Below are 19,700 nucleotides of genomic sequence, written 5' to 3' on the forward strand. Positions count from 1 at the left end.
GCTTTACGAGGACCCTGAGTGCGTGCTAATTACAAACCACTCACTTCCAAAACCCTTGCTATGCTGATAATCTGTCTCTCGTACTCACGAGATGGAATCTTTTTTATTACCAGATCAGAAATAAATTATCAGTTAAGTTTCGAGGGAAAAATAATATTTCGCAACTTTTAAGGTGGCGGAAGTTTTATTGATACGGCAGTTAATTCTTGGGTTCTTTTGAAGAACTCAGGCATGGCTATAGCATTTTGAATCGTTTTGACGTAACCTATCCCCGTGTTCTTTTGTGAACGTTGCCGTAGGGCGGATCACAGACATCTTTCTTTACACTATCCACATAGTAGACATGTCATTAAAATTTTAAAATGGAATTGACGTGGCATTGTCAGTGATAATTTAATGATTTTAAGCAGCGCCAGAACATCTCAGAGGACCGTCAATGACAACTTCCCTTTCACTGCTGAATCGGGAGCATAGATCGCATCTCCTAAAATTATCAATAATTTAATAGATGCATCAACTTGAGTGTATTCATTGAATTCACCCTTCGGTATGCTGAGGGGAAATAGCTTTTATTGTACAGCTACTTAGTGAGCAATCCAAAATAATATTTCAGACTTCACATCTTTGAAGATAAAAATATTGACAAAGAAACCAATCACAAAATTGATTGTTATTGAACCTTGTTTAAATTGAAATCTTACATTTTGCGATTTGCTTCTAGTTTTTTGAAATGTTTGGGGCGTTAACCTAGAAAAAAAATATCTGTATCACTGGAACATTTGTTTGATAAAATCCATGAATCAGGTAGATATTGTAAGCCTACCGGATGAAAGTGAGAACTTTGTGACTGTACTGACTGTTAATATTAGTTGGTTTTCTCAGGTTTGCAGCTAGACTCGATCAGGTCTGTGATTTGTGAATGTTTGAGTGGAGTGAGCGCAATGATTTGTGGTCTGTTTTCATGTGAAACGCGTGAGTGGGGTGTACCCGGTGAGTGGGGTGCACACGCCATAAGCTTACAGGGAAGTTTCTATACAGGTGAATCCGACAGAAAGTATCTCACTGCTGCGCAGACTCAAAGGTAACGCGTTCAATCGCTGGAGAAACCTTACCTGGGCTGCCAAATTTTAAATACGTCTGTATGAAATAGAAGAGACAAAAGTGAAACTGTGCAAATGATTTTATTTTTTGAAAATTCACGGCGACTTGAACCAAGTCTATTTTGCAGCCAATTATATGTAGAATGTAAGATATTCTAAATGTGACGTTGGTGAGCATCATATAAAGCATCAAGTGAGTTATAGATTGTCTGTTTTCTTTGGAAACACAATATGCAGTTTACCTGCTTTTGTATTTTGCATATCGGATTTACAGCTTGACATATCAAGCAATATTAGGATCGGATGTTAAATCATCTCTATATTTTGTGATCATTTCACTGAACAAATTTACCGAACGTTTCAATGCCTCACAATTACTGTTTACACTCTTTTGAGACACAGTTCCGCAGTTCTAGGTAAATGACATAATTCTAGATAAACTCCAGAATCCATTTACGTAGTAAGACTTACGAAGTCCGAGGGTATGTTTTACTTTGGCTGCGATTGAACATACGTTCGGACTTCGTAAGTCTTACTACGTAAATGGATTCTGGAGTTTACCTAGAATTATGTCATTTACAGACAAAGCTAAGCAAAAGAAGCGATCCACATCATTTGTCATATAGTCATTAGCTTTTGATCAACAGGTTGCATGTCGCCAGTCGTCAGGACATTATCATGCCCAGACAGGAGCAATATTCGAAAAACACTGAGTTATAACTGTAATACGATATATGCAGCCATGACTAAAGACTGGTATTTCAAAATGTAGCATTTGCAGGTTTTTTTTCCCGAGCGCGGCATGTCATGGATGAGAAAAACAACAGTGATCCCGTTGCCGAGTTTTTACGAGACAATAAAAATCTTGCGCCTAAATACAAAAAAAATGTTCACTATAAAAAAATCATCACCGATAATAGCATTTCAAGGCTCATCTTTTTCTAAATACGGGGTTTCATAGAAGATGCGCTTCTAAAGAGAGTTGGTCATTGACCGCTTATGGTAGTCCTTGTGTCTTGGTCGATTACACACAAAATAATGATATTCTCTAAAATTAAAAAAAAAACCGTTGAGAAGCATAACAAATGAACATCGGCCCTTTTGACCGAAACAAGTACTCTGGGAATATATAGCTGTTTCGCCCCTCGACCAATATTCAAAATATACTTAAAAATAAATGGTTATATAACCTAACCTAGCCTCTTGACTCTTTATTCATTTTACATCCCATTACATTTTACATCCCATTTATCTCTCATATACACATCTTGTAATTAATTAGTCGACCCAACTAATTATGCTAATCCTTGGACATATTAAGGTGGAATGCGCCTCGGGACAGATGTACGGACTTTCAATTTTTTACAATCCTTTTCTGGTCTACCGTTCGTGGGGACTCATTTTCAAGCTGTTGGAATAAAAAAAAATCAGCTTTTTAGTTTTTCGAAAACGAGAAATTTGATTTTTCCCAATAGTGTGAACACTGGGCTGACGGCCATTTTGAAATTTACATATCGGTCGAGGTCAGGTAATTTGTTTCTCTAGTACCAAACTTCGCACGGTGACTTGACTTTTATTTTTGATTTGGTCGGTGTACGGTTGAAAGTGAGTTTGAGCAAAGTTTGAGTTTTCAATTTCGAAGCGCGATCTGAATTCAACTGGGAGTTACATAGTATTGTACAATGATCTCAAATATTACTTTGCCCGTATGTAGCCCGTGTAAAATGGTTATCTTTCAAAGCGAATGTTGGGTTCTCCATTTTCTTAAAGGATATCTCAAAACTTTTTCTCTGAAGTCTTTAATGCCCACAACTGTGTAAGTATTAAACGCAATCTTTTGAGAACAATCAATCACAATTTTTTAAATATTAGTATGTTTATTTGTTTCAGTGCGAGTGGAAATTACGAAATACCAGATTCGCGATTCGTGACCATCGAATCGGACGGAAGCGTGTACCTCACCCCTCCCTCCATATTCGAAATTCCTTGCACTATGGATATTCAGTTTTTCCCCTTCGACGTACAACACTGCCAGCTGCACTTTGGGCCCTGGGAATACACCTATGATCAAATACGGCTGCAACCGATGGCGGACACCGTCATAAAAGGGAAATACACCGAGAACACCGAATGGCATCTCGGGAACGCCACAGTGGCTTTGCTGACCGATTATTCCGATAGTGACCCGGATGAAGCCTACAGCGTGCTTGTTTACACTCTCGTGTTGGAGAGGCGGCCATTGTATTACATCATCAACATCGTGGTGCCCTGTCTGCTGATGGCGCTGTTGACGCTCTTGGTGTTCTGTCTGCACCCGGATTCAGGCGAAAAGATGACTTTAAGCATTTCGATTCTCATCGCCATGTCGGTGTTCAGTTTATTGGTGGCGGATATCATGCCACCAACATCGGAGACAGTACCCCTCATCGCCCAGTACGTGCTCTTCAACATGTATCTGGTGGCCGGATCTATCGTTGTGTCTGTCACAGTTCTGAGTCTCCACCATCGCCAAACGTACGCGCTCCGAATGCACCCATGGGTGCGAAAACTCTTCTTAGACATCTTTCCCACCATCCTGTGCATGAGACCCTGCTGCAGCGGCGAAAAGGGACAACATTCGGCGGACTTTCCGATCTCTATCCAACATCTTCGCGACCTGAGGGCCAACGAACACCAGGTGTACATGATAACTAACGCAAAGCTTGAAGACAACCACGCCAATCTTGGCGGCAGCAGGAAAAACAAATCCACTGCCAAAGGGAAAGGGGACGCGAACTACAAATCTAACGAAGATTTGTCTAGAACAAAAGACCTTTACGTCTTGCAAAAGCTGCTCGAAGAAGTGATCAGAATCAGGAGACGGGCAGAACAGTTGGAAACAGAAAAAGTTGTACGTATTTGTTTATTTATGTTTGAAATTTCCAGTCTATATAGCCCAGTGAGTTTGAACGTTCAGAAAGTCAGCGAGAAAGGAAAATACATCAATATAATATTCACCGTCGTTTACTTTACTAGTACTAGTACTAGTACTACTACTCTTACTAGGACGGCGACGGCGAAGGTTACAACCACGACGACGACGATCACCATCATCCCCAGCACCACCAGCGTCATCATCATCATCGTCGTCATCATCATCATCATCATCATCATCATCATCATCATCATCATCATCATCATCATCAAATGAATTTGTCCACATCATTATCGCATACACGCGCCTAATCCTTTTCACTCTCACCCAACTCTCACATCCATACCCGTAAAGCGTGACAAGGAAATGAATGAAACAGTCCCGGTACTCAGAGAAATACTATCCTTGACAAATTACCCTTTGTCGGTGATAACTGACTGTCACGTTGACAAAAGTTGAAGTACTTTCAGCTGTATGACAAATCCTCACAGCTCCAGTAACTCGACACCATTGTAAATGTCATAATGCATCTAATTTCCTTTTCAATATCCCCATGTTTGCAAATTTTGACACATTCTGTTCCACCTTAGCCCCTTGACAGCGTCAAAACACAATTCCTGCCTGTCGCCAAGCAAAACACCAACATAAATCTTAAGGTCAATATCGCGTCTTCCTAAACACATTCAAGCCAATCATATACATGTACCGTACAATCCAAGAGGTGATGTCGTCACTATAGAGAATACGAAGAGTAGGAGTAATTGAAGATGAAATAAGTTTGAACTCATGTTTGATTCAAAACGGTTAGGGAAAGGGGGTTAATATTGCGATTTGGACGACATATCTGTCCGATGAAATCGCAGCATTGACATGTCCTAAAGGTGTAGATCATCTTTTGTTTTAAAAATGCAAGAATTGAGGACATGAAATTTGCAAGAAATCCGGTGCTGCCGCGGGTCATTCACAAATTGGACACTATCTTGTCTGATTTCATTGGGATTCTTTACAGACAACTCCGGCTATTGCTCACGTCAAAACAAAGATGCGCATTTTTTAACATTCACCGTAAACCCATCAAGCAAAATTAAAAATGAAAGTTACAAACCGCTGAAAGTCAACAAAATGTCCATGATATAAAATCTTTTAAATGCAATGACGATAATTTCCCTGGAGAGTAAAAGTAAGGGGAATCTTAATAGCGCTATGCATCATTTACCGCATGCATGAAATTGTAAACATGAAATCACCAAAGACCAGAATCACTTGTTCAAACCCCCGAGTCAAACAGTCGTGGTTCATTTAATGCTGCCCAGCACAATATTGATAACTTTGAATCGAGAGAGAACAACGCCTTTCTGAATCAACTCAAATTAGGACGAGAAAGAATGCAAACCCAGGAGCAACATCGCCATGACGATGGTATACTTTGGTGGCGATAATGATGATGATGATGATGATGACGATGATGATGATGGTAATGATAACGATGATAAAATTTTTGTCATTTCTGCTCTCGTGAATGTTTACTCTTTGAGCGCCAAAGTCAATTTTTGTCATCTCTATAAAATATAGTCTAGGCAATTTCTTTTCAGATTTGATAAAAAACTGTAGCAAATGAAATATGATGTCTATTTGGTCCAAAAGTATCCAAAAAAATTATCGAAAAATACTCAAAAACTTGTAAAATGTTGTACCAAAATTTTGGCGGGAAAAATTCCAGCGCTCAAAGGGTAAATTTTTGTGTCATGTATCGCGATTTGTCTTTATCTCAAAATCCCACTATGCTTCATTGCAGATGCTTGACGAGTGGAAATACATTGCCAAAGTGGTCGACCGTCTCTTCCTCTTATTATCGTTGATAGTATACATCATAGGCACCATAATCATGTTTACTAAGCCAGAGATGAGGTATTTATGAAGAAGAACAAGTTAAACGGTATTCTACGCTTCTCTTTTTGGAGTTACCTAGAGAAAATCAGAGTCAAGCTTCGCAGGGCAGCATAAGCTTAGCCGTATGGAACTTCTGCTTTCGAACCCTTGCCGTATATGTGTCCGTGTGTCCTTTTTGACACAATACTGCTCTGCAGGTGTTGGAGGGTGCGTGCAAATTAAATCATGAATGGGCACAACGTAGTACAGGCAATCGCCAATATGTTTTAAGTGTCAAATTAGCACTTCATTTTTTAGGAAGGTCAAGTTCCACCATGACTCTTGTGATGTTATCAGTTAGGAAGGCCGATGAAAGTTGTACAGCACGTTGATCATCGGCATTGTACGAACTAGAACAGCATCACGTTGTTCATACTCGTTCAAAGGTTAGTCGACTTGAAATACGTTTAGCCCATAACACTTTTCCGCAATGTACATGTATGTTGGATTTCACGTCCATATTTTTTGCAATGCGTTGTTTACAATTTAGTCGACTGAAGCGCTGAAGTGTATTTCCCCCTGTAAAATGTCGATTTGAAATACGATATACCAGACTTTAAAGTTAATATGAAAAGGAGTTCCTTTATATGCAGTTAAAATACCATTCTACACAAAGGTTTTTAGATCGTTCAAAATCTGCATCGTGTATCAAACACAGAAAGATAACCTTACCCTGAAATATCACCCACCTTCTTGAATTTAGCTTGTTTACTCTTCACTATTTAATCATCTTTCGCACACTTGCTTTCTAAGTCCCCGGATGTAGAAAAGAGTTTGTGAGCCTCTAAAACCCTTTCAAATATTCCCAAACATGCACTTAAATTTTTCGCCAAATTTCCATTATATAAATATCCCTCTGTTATGATCTTATAGGCAAAGCTCGTTGTCTCTAATTTGTAAAGATTAGATTTAAATAATTAATTTACAGCCATAAGATGGCGTGAATATTGTTCAAAAAAAAGTCCGGCCATATTGGATTTCAAATGTTGGTAATGTTACATGTAGGTATCGTGTTTCTCTCGTATCAAGGTTTGCGCGATGACGTCTGATTTTTTATACTTGATTTTGAAAGATAGTGGTTTAACTTTCCTTTGCGAAAAGTTTGATCAAAAGTTATAGTCTTTGAGTTTTAGTTTCAGCACAGATGTATAGACTGCACGGAATTTCGACTCAAATTTAAAGCATAGCCTCATGTAACATACGACCACGTTCCGATACTGGCCATAACGATGTTAACAGTTAATGTTCCCTTTAATGGCGAAGAGATGTTCAACAACACCACTGCGAATAAGAATTTATATGCTCATTACATAAGGTGGAAATTTAATCTATATAAAAGGAACGAACGACGGGAAAAATCCCGTTTCTTCCCGAGTATGTAACACCGTAACGTTGATTACATTACCGTTGCTTCACACCGTATCATGTATTAGAAACCTGCAGCGACTTGAATAAGAATCGTTGAAAATTACGACCCGTCCGGTGATTCGAGTCACTTGCCTGCAGGCTCTCCATCGAAATGACGAAGTCTATCGAATTAAAAAGGTCGGAACAATAAGGACAAAATACATTAGCACCGTTCGAAAAAGTCTGAAAACGCTATCTGTTTGCATTTTAGTGTGACGCTGCAATCAGCAAAACTCACAGAAAACCGCCTACTATAGCGGGATCTCATTTTACCGAGCCTCCCTATTTGTTTGTCAAGTTTACAGCAGAAACGATCGACATCTGGCAACGGTTGAGTTGGCAGACCTTATATGCAGCGTCAGTTGAACAAAAGGTTTTGTAAGAAAAACCATATCAACATATGGTGTTTTAAGGAGACTGGGTCAACCTTTATCATGAAAACGGCGAAGTTTTCTTAGAGTGACATTCCATACATTTTTTGCAGTAGAAGGACCACCAAGTATTATGTTCATTTGGCATTTCATTTGCTGCGTGCCCTGCCTTAATCAATCTTGCCGAAAATATGTTCTTAAATGTGTCATCATGCTTGTTTTCAAGGTAAAAGTTCAGAGTATTTGTTTCTTTAAACACTTGCGTTTGAAACATTACTAACTAGACAAAGATACGTCCAGTGTTTGCTTCGTCTTCACAATGATTGATCTGTAGTCTATTTGCGTAGTAATAAGTTCGTATACATCAAAGTCATAGTTAGGTGATTTGGTACAAATCTGGACGGAAAAGAAATTACACTATGGATTTTGTAAACAAACTATCAAAAATTAAAAAAAAATGTCTACCACTTAACACCAAACGTTAATGTAAATTGCGATGCGATTTATCTCAAGAAGTAGGTCGGAAAGCTAAGTGTTTGCTCTGACATATCTTGTCCAAAACCTGACGCCTACAATATATGCAACTGCAAAGAAGATGGCGATACTTTTGATTTAAGGTAGAATGCACCTCAGTGACAAATATTCTCAAACTTTTGCAATTGTTCTCTGATCTACCACTTGCAGGGGCTCATTTTAAAGCTTTTGATGTAAAGAAAATTTTTGCAGGCTTAGTTTTTCGAAAATCGAAAATTTTATTTTTTCTCCATAAAGTTAATACAGAGATGGCGACCATTTTGAATTTCAATTTCAGTAAATTTCGGGTAATTTGTTTCTCTAGTGCCAAAAATCTGCACTGCAATACCCGATTTTTATTCTTGATTTTGAAAGAGAATTGTTGAAAGATTCCTTGAGGAAAGTTTGAGCAAAAGTCTGTCTTTCACTTGCGAGGCGCAAACTACCGTAAGGCAGACCGTTACATCAGTCGTCATAACATTTGGCTTAAATGAAGACTTACAGATCATCGGTGCTATTTGTTCTGTACTTGAGACCGGAAAAGAGGAAGAATACGATTAATTGCCAAATTCAAATTTAAAACTAAACTACCCCAAGAATAATTGTAGATCATGGTCTATCCAGTGAAAATCTTCAATTTTTAGCGATTTAGGTCAGCTTATACATGAACAATATGATAAACGGGCGAGATTCAATGCCAAGTTTACATCTCCAGATGATACAGGTTATTGCCAAAATTACATAGGAACGTTAAACAAGAAACTCTATTTAAGAAACAAGCCATGCCAGTCAATATATCAAATAGGAGAGCTTTCAAACGATACAGGCGGTATCGTTTTTGTAGGTTTAAATGCCAGAGATACAGTCTGTCCTTTACTCAAGTAATTACTTCTCTTATCTTTGTTTAGTGATGAAGAGACTCGTGATGGACAATATCAAAAATTCCATCACTTATGAAAGATCAGAGTACAAATACAGTAATGTCATCATCATAGAAACATTTACCATCTAACTGTGTCAAGACTCATTACTTGTGTACATAGATAAAAATTCACGTGCTGATAACAGAGCGATCTATTTTTATCCAGCTGCATTATTTTAAGTATGTTTATCACTTTATGACTATATTTACGAATGGGAAAATATATTTATTGGTCCAAGAGCGTGCATTGACTTATTCACTTCGTCGTCTCGTAGCTAAAAGCCGAGAGGCCCAAGGATGAATGCCGCGCCAATTGCCTATGTGCAGCTGACCATTTCTTTTTGATATCGGATACTTGTTCGTCTGCTAAAGTGAGCGGGAAACATGGAATAAGAATGAAATTCAATTTCTTGCTCATTTTGAATAAACATTTGGCGGCACAGTTTTCCTCTCTACATTCTTTGAGGCTTCAAGCAAAATTACGCCCCAAATCACCTTGATAAAATAGGTCGGTCGAAATAGTTTTGAAACGTCATGCAAACTACTTTTGTCCCAGGTCGACACAGAAAATCAATTTGATAAAATAAGCAAGCCCATAACTCTAGAATATGTGATAGAGTTTACGCTGTAGATTTCGGAAAATAAAAAAACGCCGATTTTTAGAAGCAAAGGACGTTTTCGCTCATGATCTCCATAATAATCACAGATTATGATGAGACAAGAGGAGTAGTTTACAAGACATGAGGAAACGGATTTCAGATCATGAAGGGCCAATCACATCTCAAATTTTGGTTTACAAGTTACACACCCCGTCTTTTGAGGTGTGACAGACATCCCGACTCTTTAGCCGCCAATCACGTCCTACGTAAATAACGGTGATTCATGCTAACTTAAAACCCCGTGAACTGTGATTCATATCTGTAGAGAGTTTTCTTGAGTCACTTCAAAAGTTGTGAGGCGTGAATCGCGATGAAAAATTGCCAGAAGTCAGTTACACTACAGTGCAATATGGATCAAACATTATAAAACTGTATGCGTTATTAAGTATCACCTACAACATGAACTCTACCAGAAGGACGTGTCTAATTCTGACATGTTTTTGTGATACAATACCCGAACACAGTGTCGATTCTGAGACATTGGCCCTTCCACATCTTTGCTTTTACCATTCAGTCTAAGGCATCCCTATATAGATAGTATAAAGACCTATAGATCTTAGAATTCTACTTGAAGATTTTTGTATTATTAGCTAAAGGGGTTAGGTTGTGGTAGCTTTAACTTTGCACTTGTATCATTTGAAATTTTAGGGTAGTATGAAGAGGGATTGCAACTGTTGTATTATTTTTTTGTATGCATGTCCACGAAACGTATTGTTAGAATCAAAAATTGATTTCTCACAGCTGTCCGTGTGATTTTAATCTGCATAATTTTATATCCACTGCCGCACTGAAAAGTACTCATATAAACATATGCTGTAGACAGACTTGTTGATATTTTATCGCCGCTCGAACCCTTGTCGAGCGAACGCATAAGGGTCGACGGGCGTCCGAGACTGCACGGAAACCGAGTTGTAGTGACGATAAACTATTAAGGATTGTCGACATAATTAACACGGACAGTAAAGCAACGAGAGCATCACCCTTTGAATACGTTCCACATTCTTTTCTTTAACCATTTTCAGAAGATTGACTGTTTTGCGGACATTTGTTTTGAGCTAGGTGTATTTTATCTGCTTTGAATTAGCCTGTCATCGTGTTTCGATATTTTCTGAATAATTTATTTATTATCTGTCTAAAGTGAATGTAATAAACATTCTCGCAGATCTGATTGTCATTCTGTCAGTGTACGTGTCTGCTTTTTCGCCTTATGGTGTGAAGTTGCGTGCAAGTCGCAGCGGTTTTAATTATTAACGAACTCTAAGAGGGCCAGAACTTTCAGATTCGCTGCTGGAAATTTTAATTGATCATGACAAATTGGGGAAAGGATACCCAACACTGTTCGGGGGAAAAGGTTGTAAACGAGGTCACAGATGAATGTCGGGTGTTCATTTCACGCGCGATGCGCGTTTCCTTCGGTATGTCCTTCTCTCGATGGCAGGTGCACCTCATACATGTACGTGCTACATTTTAGAATCTACGGCTTGAAAAGTACAACCTTGACAATTTTATTTTCCATAATTCATTATTTATTAAGGATGAATTTGCCTCCAAAATGTAAAAAGAGAAAAAAACAACCCTTTTCTCATATCTTGCTCAAGGAAACTTTAAATTATTCTCTTTCATAATCAAGAATCAGAAACTGCAGGGGTGAACGTGCTAATTATTGGACCAAAGGAGCTAAATCATGGAATCGTGCCAAGTGAATGATATTGAAACGTATATTTGCTGTAATGCTACGTCAAGTTTTATTAAAGATCAATTGTTTTATTATCTCAGAGACAACACAAACAAAACAAACTAAAAATACGTCGGAATAGTAATTTTCTCTGCGTTTCAAAAATATTTTCCCCACCGCCAGTAGACATGCGAAAAATAGTAACATTTAGAAATTTCAGAAATCTGCTGCATTATACTTAAAAAACCAACTTCGCATCCGGTTTGCAAAGGTAACGCCCCTTTCTGGCAGGATATTGCAGACACAGCCAATTTATTTTGTGTGTCGACACTTTCAAGGGAAATGAGAGGTGTCACCCAAAACAATGCGATGACGACCTTCTGTAGCATTGAAATAGATGCGATGCGACGGATCTTTTCGGTCTTTTAGTCAGGAAAAAAATTAATCTCAACACGTTCAGCATATAGTGTTAATTCCATTCCGCTGTAATGAATTGCTGCACTGAAACGGATCAATAAGCGAAAACATCGCTGAACACCTGCTTCTAACACCATTAATATACATGTGGTAAATTTTCTTGTTCTGTTGAAATTGAGAGTGGCCAGTTGAAGCTGTCAGTAGTAACCATGGACCTCTTCATCAAGATCTGCGGACCCATGCGAAACCGTTGAATTACCGAGTGACTGCTCCCATTTATCGCAACCGATTTCCACGACCGAGAAAAAACACAATTTGTTTACATACCACACCTTGAAAAATGAACTGAAACCTCTCCTGTCGTTTATGAGCGACGACGAGACGGTACTGTAAAAGTGTTATTGAACATTTCATATTCACCTAACACGATTGGAAATAATTTGGGACGATTGGATGGTGAAGTAATGTCGATATAATCTGCAAATCTAAGCTCATCTACTTTTCTTTTTAAGTTACACACTTGTTTTTATGAATAATTTGTAATATCGCAACATTCAGCTATGCAGCACCTAACGCTTTTGAGAAATTTGCAAAAAATAAAGATCCAATTATCCCAAATTAGTTCCAATCGTGTTACCTGTCTGTCTGTCTGTCTGTCTGTCTGTCTGTCTGTCTGTCTGTCTGTCTGTCTGTATGTCTGTATGTCTATTCGTCAATCTGTCTCTCTGTCTCGCCGGATAAAAACTTCTGCGTGCACACAGGCCTAACATGGAAAACTCTGTAGTACAAAACCCCTTCAGAGAGTCATTCATCCACTTTGACAACTCATAACTTTCAACTTGTTTACTTCGGACAGTCCTATGCGTTTGCAGAAGTGCGAGAACACTACAACATTACCGCCTTTACAGTGTCCTACACAGATTTTCTCGGATCATAAATCATGTCTGTCAACCTGTAATATATTTTCCATTAAGAGAGATCTCATAGACAACCCCTCCGTAATTTGTTGCGAAGTTATGTGAATGTCAAGGTCAACCCTTGACGTCATTGTTTGGTTGTTTTGACAGACAGCGTTAAGGGATTTGTCGTTGAGGCGTTTGAGCTGAAGGTTTAGATGACTTGATAAAAATGTTTACCCCTTAACCGTACCAATATATTTCACTGAGCCGCATATACAAGTGTCATCCGGTGTATTTTTGTTCACTCTCAATGAGAATGTCTCACACAAAGGGCAGAAAAGAAAGTCCCAGGTGTTCCAAGACTTGTTGGGGAGAAGATAATCGACCGAGAGAGTATTAACCTTTACGCAGAGCACGGCGTACGTTTTCAGTGGCGTCATTTCGGGTCCATTATTAGCACGAGTTAGGCATGGCAAGACGTAAATGACGGGTCTAATAAGCTTTAGGATTATGTCATGGATTTTCACAAATAAATTACAGGAAATAATATACAACGGATCACTTTCTTAGGAACGACAGAGAAATACGAGCAATACCTTTGATGTATGTATGTGTCGATATATTAATATGTGCATGACGTACCTTGCGTGGGCTGAAGAGTGAGTTAAAAATTCCCAATAAAACAAACTGTAAAAGATTAACATGTACGTGTATACACACACATACAGGAGTAAAGCGCAATCTCTTCGCATGCAGTTGTGTTTATTTCAGCTGCTCGTCTTTGTTGCATGGGAATGGAAATTGAGAGTCGAATTGTGAATGTGTACCATTGCGGAACCGATAAAGACCACAGACAGAGTGATATATTTCCACGAAGGCATACCTGCGTAAAGTCTTTGACGATCGCAATTACAGGAAATGTCACAAGATTACTGGAAGGGCAAAATTATCCGAAATCATCCACGCTTTATTGGATACTGGGATGTTGAGTGCTGTGTAGAACACACAAACATGTGTATATTACCTTGCTACAACCCACTCTCCTTCACCTGTGCTGTCAATTACAGCTGTCAGTGGTTATTCTGTTTGGTTTATCTCATTTACGAGGAAAACATTCCTGATATCTATCGACTAATATTCCATGGAATCTTTTTTTTTATTAAATATTGTTTTAAATAATTTAAGGGTTGATTAAACGAGCATGCTGAAAGATATAAATCGCCGATTTCAATTTAAATTCTCTCTCCAATATTATTGCCGCATGCGCATTAGCATTTAACGAATGCTCGCTTGTAATGTCAGTCTTGTCATTCCTTGCCCCGCTTTCCAAGGAAAATGAAGCCAATCAATCCGCAAAATATAAACTGGGATGAACTGGGAATCGAATCGCCCGTGCATTCAGCGTGTATTTTATAGTTCTCTTGTCGGCACCACATGGTGCAATCAGCGATAATTACGGCACTGTACAAAGTTGACAAAGACGAGAAGACATCCGACGTTAAGAGGAGCTCTGTGTGTTGTAAAAAAGAGTAACGGGACAACAAGGTATCGGGATTGTTGTCATGCTGTCTTCGTGTGCCTCGGTGCAGCATAAAACAAGACGGCAGCTATTAATGGATGGCCACTGAGGACTACTAATGGACCCCGCGCAGATAACCAAATCAGGCTCAGCGACCATCCATCATGCTTTGCGCTGTTTGTAGTATCAACAGGACTGGTCCATTGATACCGAACCCAATGAATTATTCACGACAAAGAAATAAAAAAAAACTAAAAAGTCACCCTTGTCGAACAATGATTGATTCGTGCTCTGCATCTCTCGATTTAATCTTCAGCAGAGAATTGGGTTCTGGAAGTGATGAGCAATCGTAGATCACATATTCTTTAAATCCACCCACGAAAGTTAATCACCAGAGGTATCGTCTAAAAACTGACAAAAATCGGAAGACATAAACAACGTGGTTTGGGAGTCTTGCTCGTCCCCATCCTATAACATGTATAAATCTGCTTGCGACTTCACAAACAATAGAACCTTGGGGGATGCCACCCTTTGTTCGGAAATATTGGTCAGTTTTGATTCATTTATAAAGTTATTCACATTACGCTTCTGGGTGAATAATATTTTCAAATAAAATCTTCAACGATAGAACTCTGCTGTTTTCGAAAAAAGGAACAGAGTATTGACGTCACCAGGAAGGTATACTCTTCAAAACGACTTATACTTGCCAGTGAGGATTTTATAAACATTTGGCATCCCGCTTGTCCTAATATTTCCGACGATTGAATTACCAAATAGTACCAATGGGACGACAAATGTACAGTAACTAGTCCACACATTTAAATACAGTTCAACGGGTGTACAGTCAAATTACATATATGTATATGACGCGTTTATTATAAAAAACAAACACATGTACATCTACATGTACATGTGTGTCGCGAAACTCACACGTGTGTTTTGTGAATCTAAATTTACTCATGTGTTTGAATCTCACTCGTACACGTCGCTGTTACAACGCACATATGCATGACCATTCAATATCCGTGATACATGTGCGTGTGCGTGTTAGTCTTTTTGACGGGTGTGTAAATGACAGTCACTTGAAGAATGTATTTCTCTCGAGTTAAAAGTTTACGCCAACGTTGATGATGTACAGTCTATGTGTGTTTGCGTGTGTGTTATTCATTTTTGTGCTTCCTGTGTTAATATCTATCTTCCGCTGAAAATGTATGTCTGTACACAGGCCCCCATTTGTCTGTCTGTCTGTTTGTACCTCATGTCTCTGTACATGTGTATACGCATATTCAGCATTCAGCGCCTAATACAAATGTCTACTCTTTGGAGCATGCACGCCACGAGGTAGCATTGTGAACGACAGAACGACATGGCCAACAATGTTTGTCTAAGACTAAAGCTGTATGGTGTAATTGTGAACGACTGGATACTTCCGGGTAACATTTTCCACCTATACAAAGAAGTATAAAAACATTCTTTCGCTGGTGCCAAGAGTTCGAAGCAACTGGTCACAATTTATGTGGAAGTATAAACATCGAGACACATGCATAATATCTAAGTGAAGTAAACTTATCCTTTATTTTAGAACAACATTACAATAAAGCCCCAGGCTTCCATTACATGTAGTGAATGACTTCGGCAATTGCATATATCACTCTTGGGAGTTTGTGGGCGTTTTATGTTGAGCAATGAATCGCGCATGTCAATATTTCTTGTCGTTATTTTCGGTCTTTTGCCACGACATATCTTCGGAAATTTCCGCGCACTTCTCAGGCTTCTGATATATGCAGACGACATCATTGATTACAGTAGACCACAGAAGGTTTCTTAGGGAGCATCTTAGATCATGAAATATGTTCCGCTTATACATGTGCATACCTGTGATGCACCACTCTAGGTAAAGTCTCAATCTCAACCAACCTTGAACGAAGGGCGTTTGGCCTTCACTTTGTCACAATGATCTCCATACATCAGCTTCTCTGTTTAAAGTCTCAACGCGCTGGGTTCTTTTACGGCGCCGGTCAACGACTTTTAAGCGATAACTGTCACCGTGTCCTTTCATCTTGGGGCCGCACAGACAAAATAATCGTATTTGTATTTTTATACAAACATCGGACAACGAATGAAACCTCTGGAACAGTAAAGGAATAATATTTAAAATTTACAATATCAGTGCTAGTGTACATGCTCATTGCATGGTACGTACGTAAGTACATACATACGTACATACATACATACATACATACATACATACATACATACATACATACATACATACATACATACATACATACATACATACATACATACATACATACACACACACATATACATACATACATACATACATACATACATACATACATACATACATACATACATACATACATACATACATACATACATACATACATACATACATACATACATACATACATACATACAGGCAGGCAGGCAGGCAGACAGGCAGACAGACAGAAAGACTGACATGCAGACAGACAGACAGGCAGACAGACTGACAGACAGACAGACAGACAGAAAGGCAGGCAGGCAGGCAGACAGACAGTCAGACAGACACACAGACAGAAAGACAGACAGACAGACAGACAGACAGACAGACAGACAGACAGACAGGCAGACAGACAGACAGACAGACAGGCGTACTATTACTGCCGACCTTCTCCATTCGGGCAATAGCTAGAGAGAGAACGTCGGGATACAGAATCAGACCCCTGATAAAATGCAGGAAATAGAACTACAAATTGACAAGTTATTAGAACAAGGTATTATCGAACCACCCTCTTCTCCGTTTACTAGCCTAGTGGTTTTAGTGGAGAAGCCTGACAACTAGTGACGATTTTTTACTGATTTCCGACATCCGAATACAATAATTAAACCCGGACTCTCCACCATGTATTACAGTCCACCGTCTCCCTTTAGGCAATAGCTACAGAGAGAACGTCGGGATACAGAAACAGTGTAGAGGCTCAAAGTTTCCAAAGTTCACCACCTCCTTTAAGGGAATAGCCAGTGAGAGGTCGTCGGGATACAAAAACAGTGTAGAGACTCAAAGTTTTCAAAGTTAGCTCCGTTTATTTCTTGTATAAAGATGTAACATCCTTCTAGGTGTTGTCCCTTCTCCTGAATGCTTGTGTTCGTAAAGACACCTACTATTTACAATCTTTACAGTGGTTATTTATATACAGTTGAATTGCAAATTCGTCAAAATACGGTGCCTTCAATCGGGGTTCGAACCCATAACATAGGGCATCCAGTCACCTAGCGGAGAAGCAACAGACAGAACCGCTGATGGCTAAGGTAGATATCAATCGTCGAGACCATAAACACAAGAACAATGAATTACTTGTTTGATTTAGCACAGTCCGTATCTTCATCGCACATCATTCACAATTCCGAACCTGATTATTTTACCTTTATGCAGATTTGATGTCAAAGTGAATGACCTATGTAACAGTACGTACATACATACATACATACATACATACATACATACATACATACATACATACATACATACATACATACATACATACATATATACATACATACATACATACATACATACATACTACACTACACACGTACATACATACATACATACATACATACATACATACATACATACATACATACATACATACATACATACATACATACATACATACATACATACATACATACATACATACATACATACATACATACATACAATATTGTTACATAACATATCGATGTCATGTATATTTAAATTTGAGCGCTGAGAAATAAATTTTACAAAAATTTAACGACATATATATGACATTTTATCTGATTTTATGATTTTATCTGCGTACTTCGCTTCACGACATGCATCAGAGGATAACATTTGAATCATTTGCAATCTGATATGTGTCTCTTGACATGAAGCAATCATACCGCTCTGATAAATGTCTGAATATTTTAATTAGATGCCGATCATATGTTGCATACCTTGACCTCCACGAATTGTGTCAATTAACACTAACGGCATAAGAGCGTTTCAATAGTACTTGTAATTATTAAGGGCCCTCTAAACCCACATATTGTTCCCTGAAAAGACATCGTCGTAAACCACAGACCTCTTTACGGCAACAGCTACTCACATAACTGTTAATGGAGGCACCGTGGACCAGTGAGGAGGCACCGTGGACCAGTTTGAGGAGGCACCGTGGACCAGTGGTTAGGGCGACGGACTCACTATCAGAGGATGGTGGGTTCGAGACCCGGTTCAAGACCCGGTAGGTCCAGAGTAATGGACTCACTGTCGGAGGACGGTGAGTTCACGACTCTAGCACGGTGTTGTGCCCTTGAGCAAGGCACTTTACTCCTCAGTGCTCCATCGGGGGGTTAGTGGGTTATGCGTACCTCATCCTGTAATTGGGCTAACGCCTGTTGGATGATGGACTGATAAAAAAAAAAAAAAAAAAAAAAAAAAAAAAAAAAAAAAAAAAAAAAAAAATTGGAATAGGAAAAACTCTGCCTCGCGAGAATGTGACAGTGGTGTCTAATCAAACGTTGTCTACTTGAATAAGGAATAAAGCGAAGGCAAAAGTTTTCATTTTAAGCACCACCAATTTTTGGATAATTTACCATAAATTTCATCGTATCATTTTTGTTTTATGTTGTACATTTTCCTTGTAATGGAATAAGTAAATGGACACATTGTTCTCTTACTGCTTGAAAGAGGCAAAAACAAACAAACTAGCAAATTGCCGCCATGCATACTATGTGTGGAGGGATACAATACAGAAAGAGATGACGTAATATTTACAGGCCGTGGATAATTAAAACATGCGCACGGTAAACGGAACTATATTGCGTTTGGAATTAACCCTTGCCCCTCCCCATGCGAAAGTTTGTAAGTGCGAAAATCCAACCAAGCCTCATTTTGTATCTGCATACCAACAATCGGTAATTACGTCGCTATGAAATCACGCATACGTTACCGACGTCCCCCCCGCTTACTCCCTCTAAAACCAATCTCTGTTTAGCGCCAACTCAACAATGACGTAACCAATAGAATGAAATGAAACAGTGTGTCCAAACTGATTGTTACGTTATTTTACGTTATTTTATCGTGCAGTGATTCACATGTATGTCAAAAGAACGCTGGCGTAGCGCCGGTGCCATACTGGCCAGGTACACGCCAAACAATTATAGCGCGATATTGTGCGATACATAAAATCGTCTAGAGAGATGTTGCGATATGAAAACTTGTAGTGCGATTTATGCGCACGGTAAGCAAAATACAGCCAAATCCTCTCCCCTAAACACAGAACTTACGTTTACCGTGCATGTGTTTTAATTATCCACGACACTTTGGTATTTTTCTAAGTAAG

At 38.9% G+C, this 19,700-nt stretch overlaps 1 protein-coding gene across 2 annotated transcripts in view; it reads left to right on the forward strand.

Annotated features, from left to right (window-relative positions):
• The window catches only part of LOC139120215 (neuronal acetylcholine receptor subunit alpha-3-like), a 69,385-nt gene extending 58,396 nt beyond the window's left edge, over positions 1–10,989 (forward strand). For both annotated transcript variants that reach the window (XM_070684415.1, XM_070684414.1), the window contains exons 6-7: positions 2,991–3,990; positions 5,810–10,989. In XM_070684415.1, the coding sequence (XP_070540516.1) occupies positions 2,991–3,990; positions 5,810–5,932 (1,123 nt within the window). In that variant the 3' untranslated portion in view covers positions 5,933–10,989. The remainder of the gene's footprint in view (positions 1–2,990; positions 3,991–5,809) is intronic.
• Positions 10,990–19,700: the final 8,711 nt, after the last annotated feature.

The sequence above is a fragment of the Ptychodera flava genome, chromosome 20 (genome assembly GCF_041260155.1).
Source record: "Ptychodera flava strain L36383 chromosome 20, AS_Pfla_20210202, whole genome shotgun sequence".
In the NCBI taxonomy this organism is placed as follows: domain Eukaryota; kingdom Metazoa; phylum Hemichordata; class Enteropneusta; family Ptychoderidae; genus Ptychodera; species Ptychodera flava.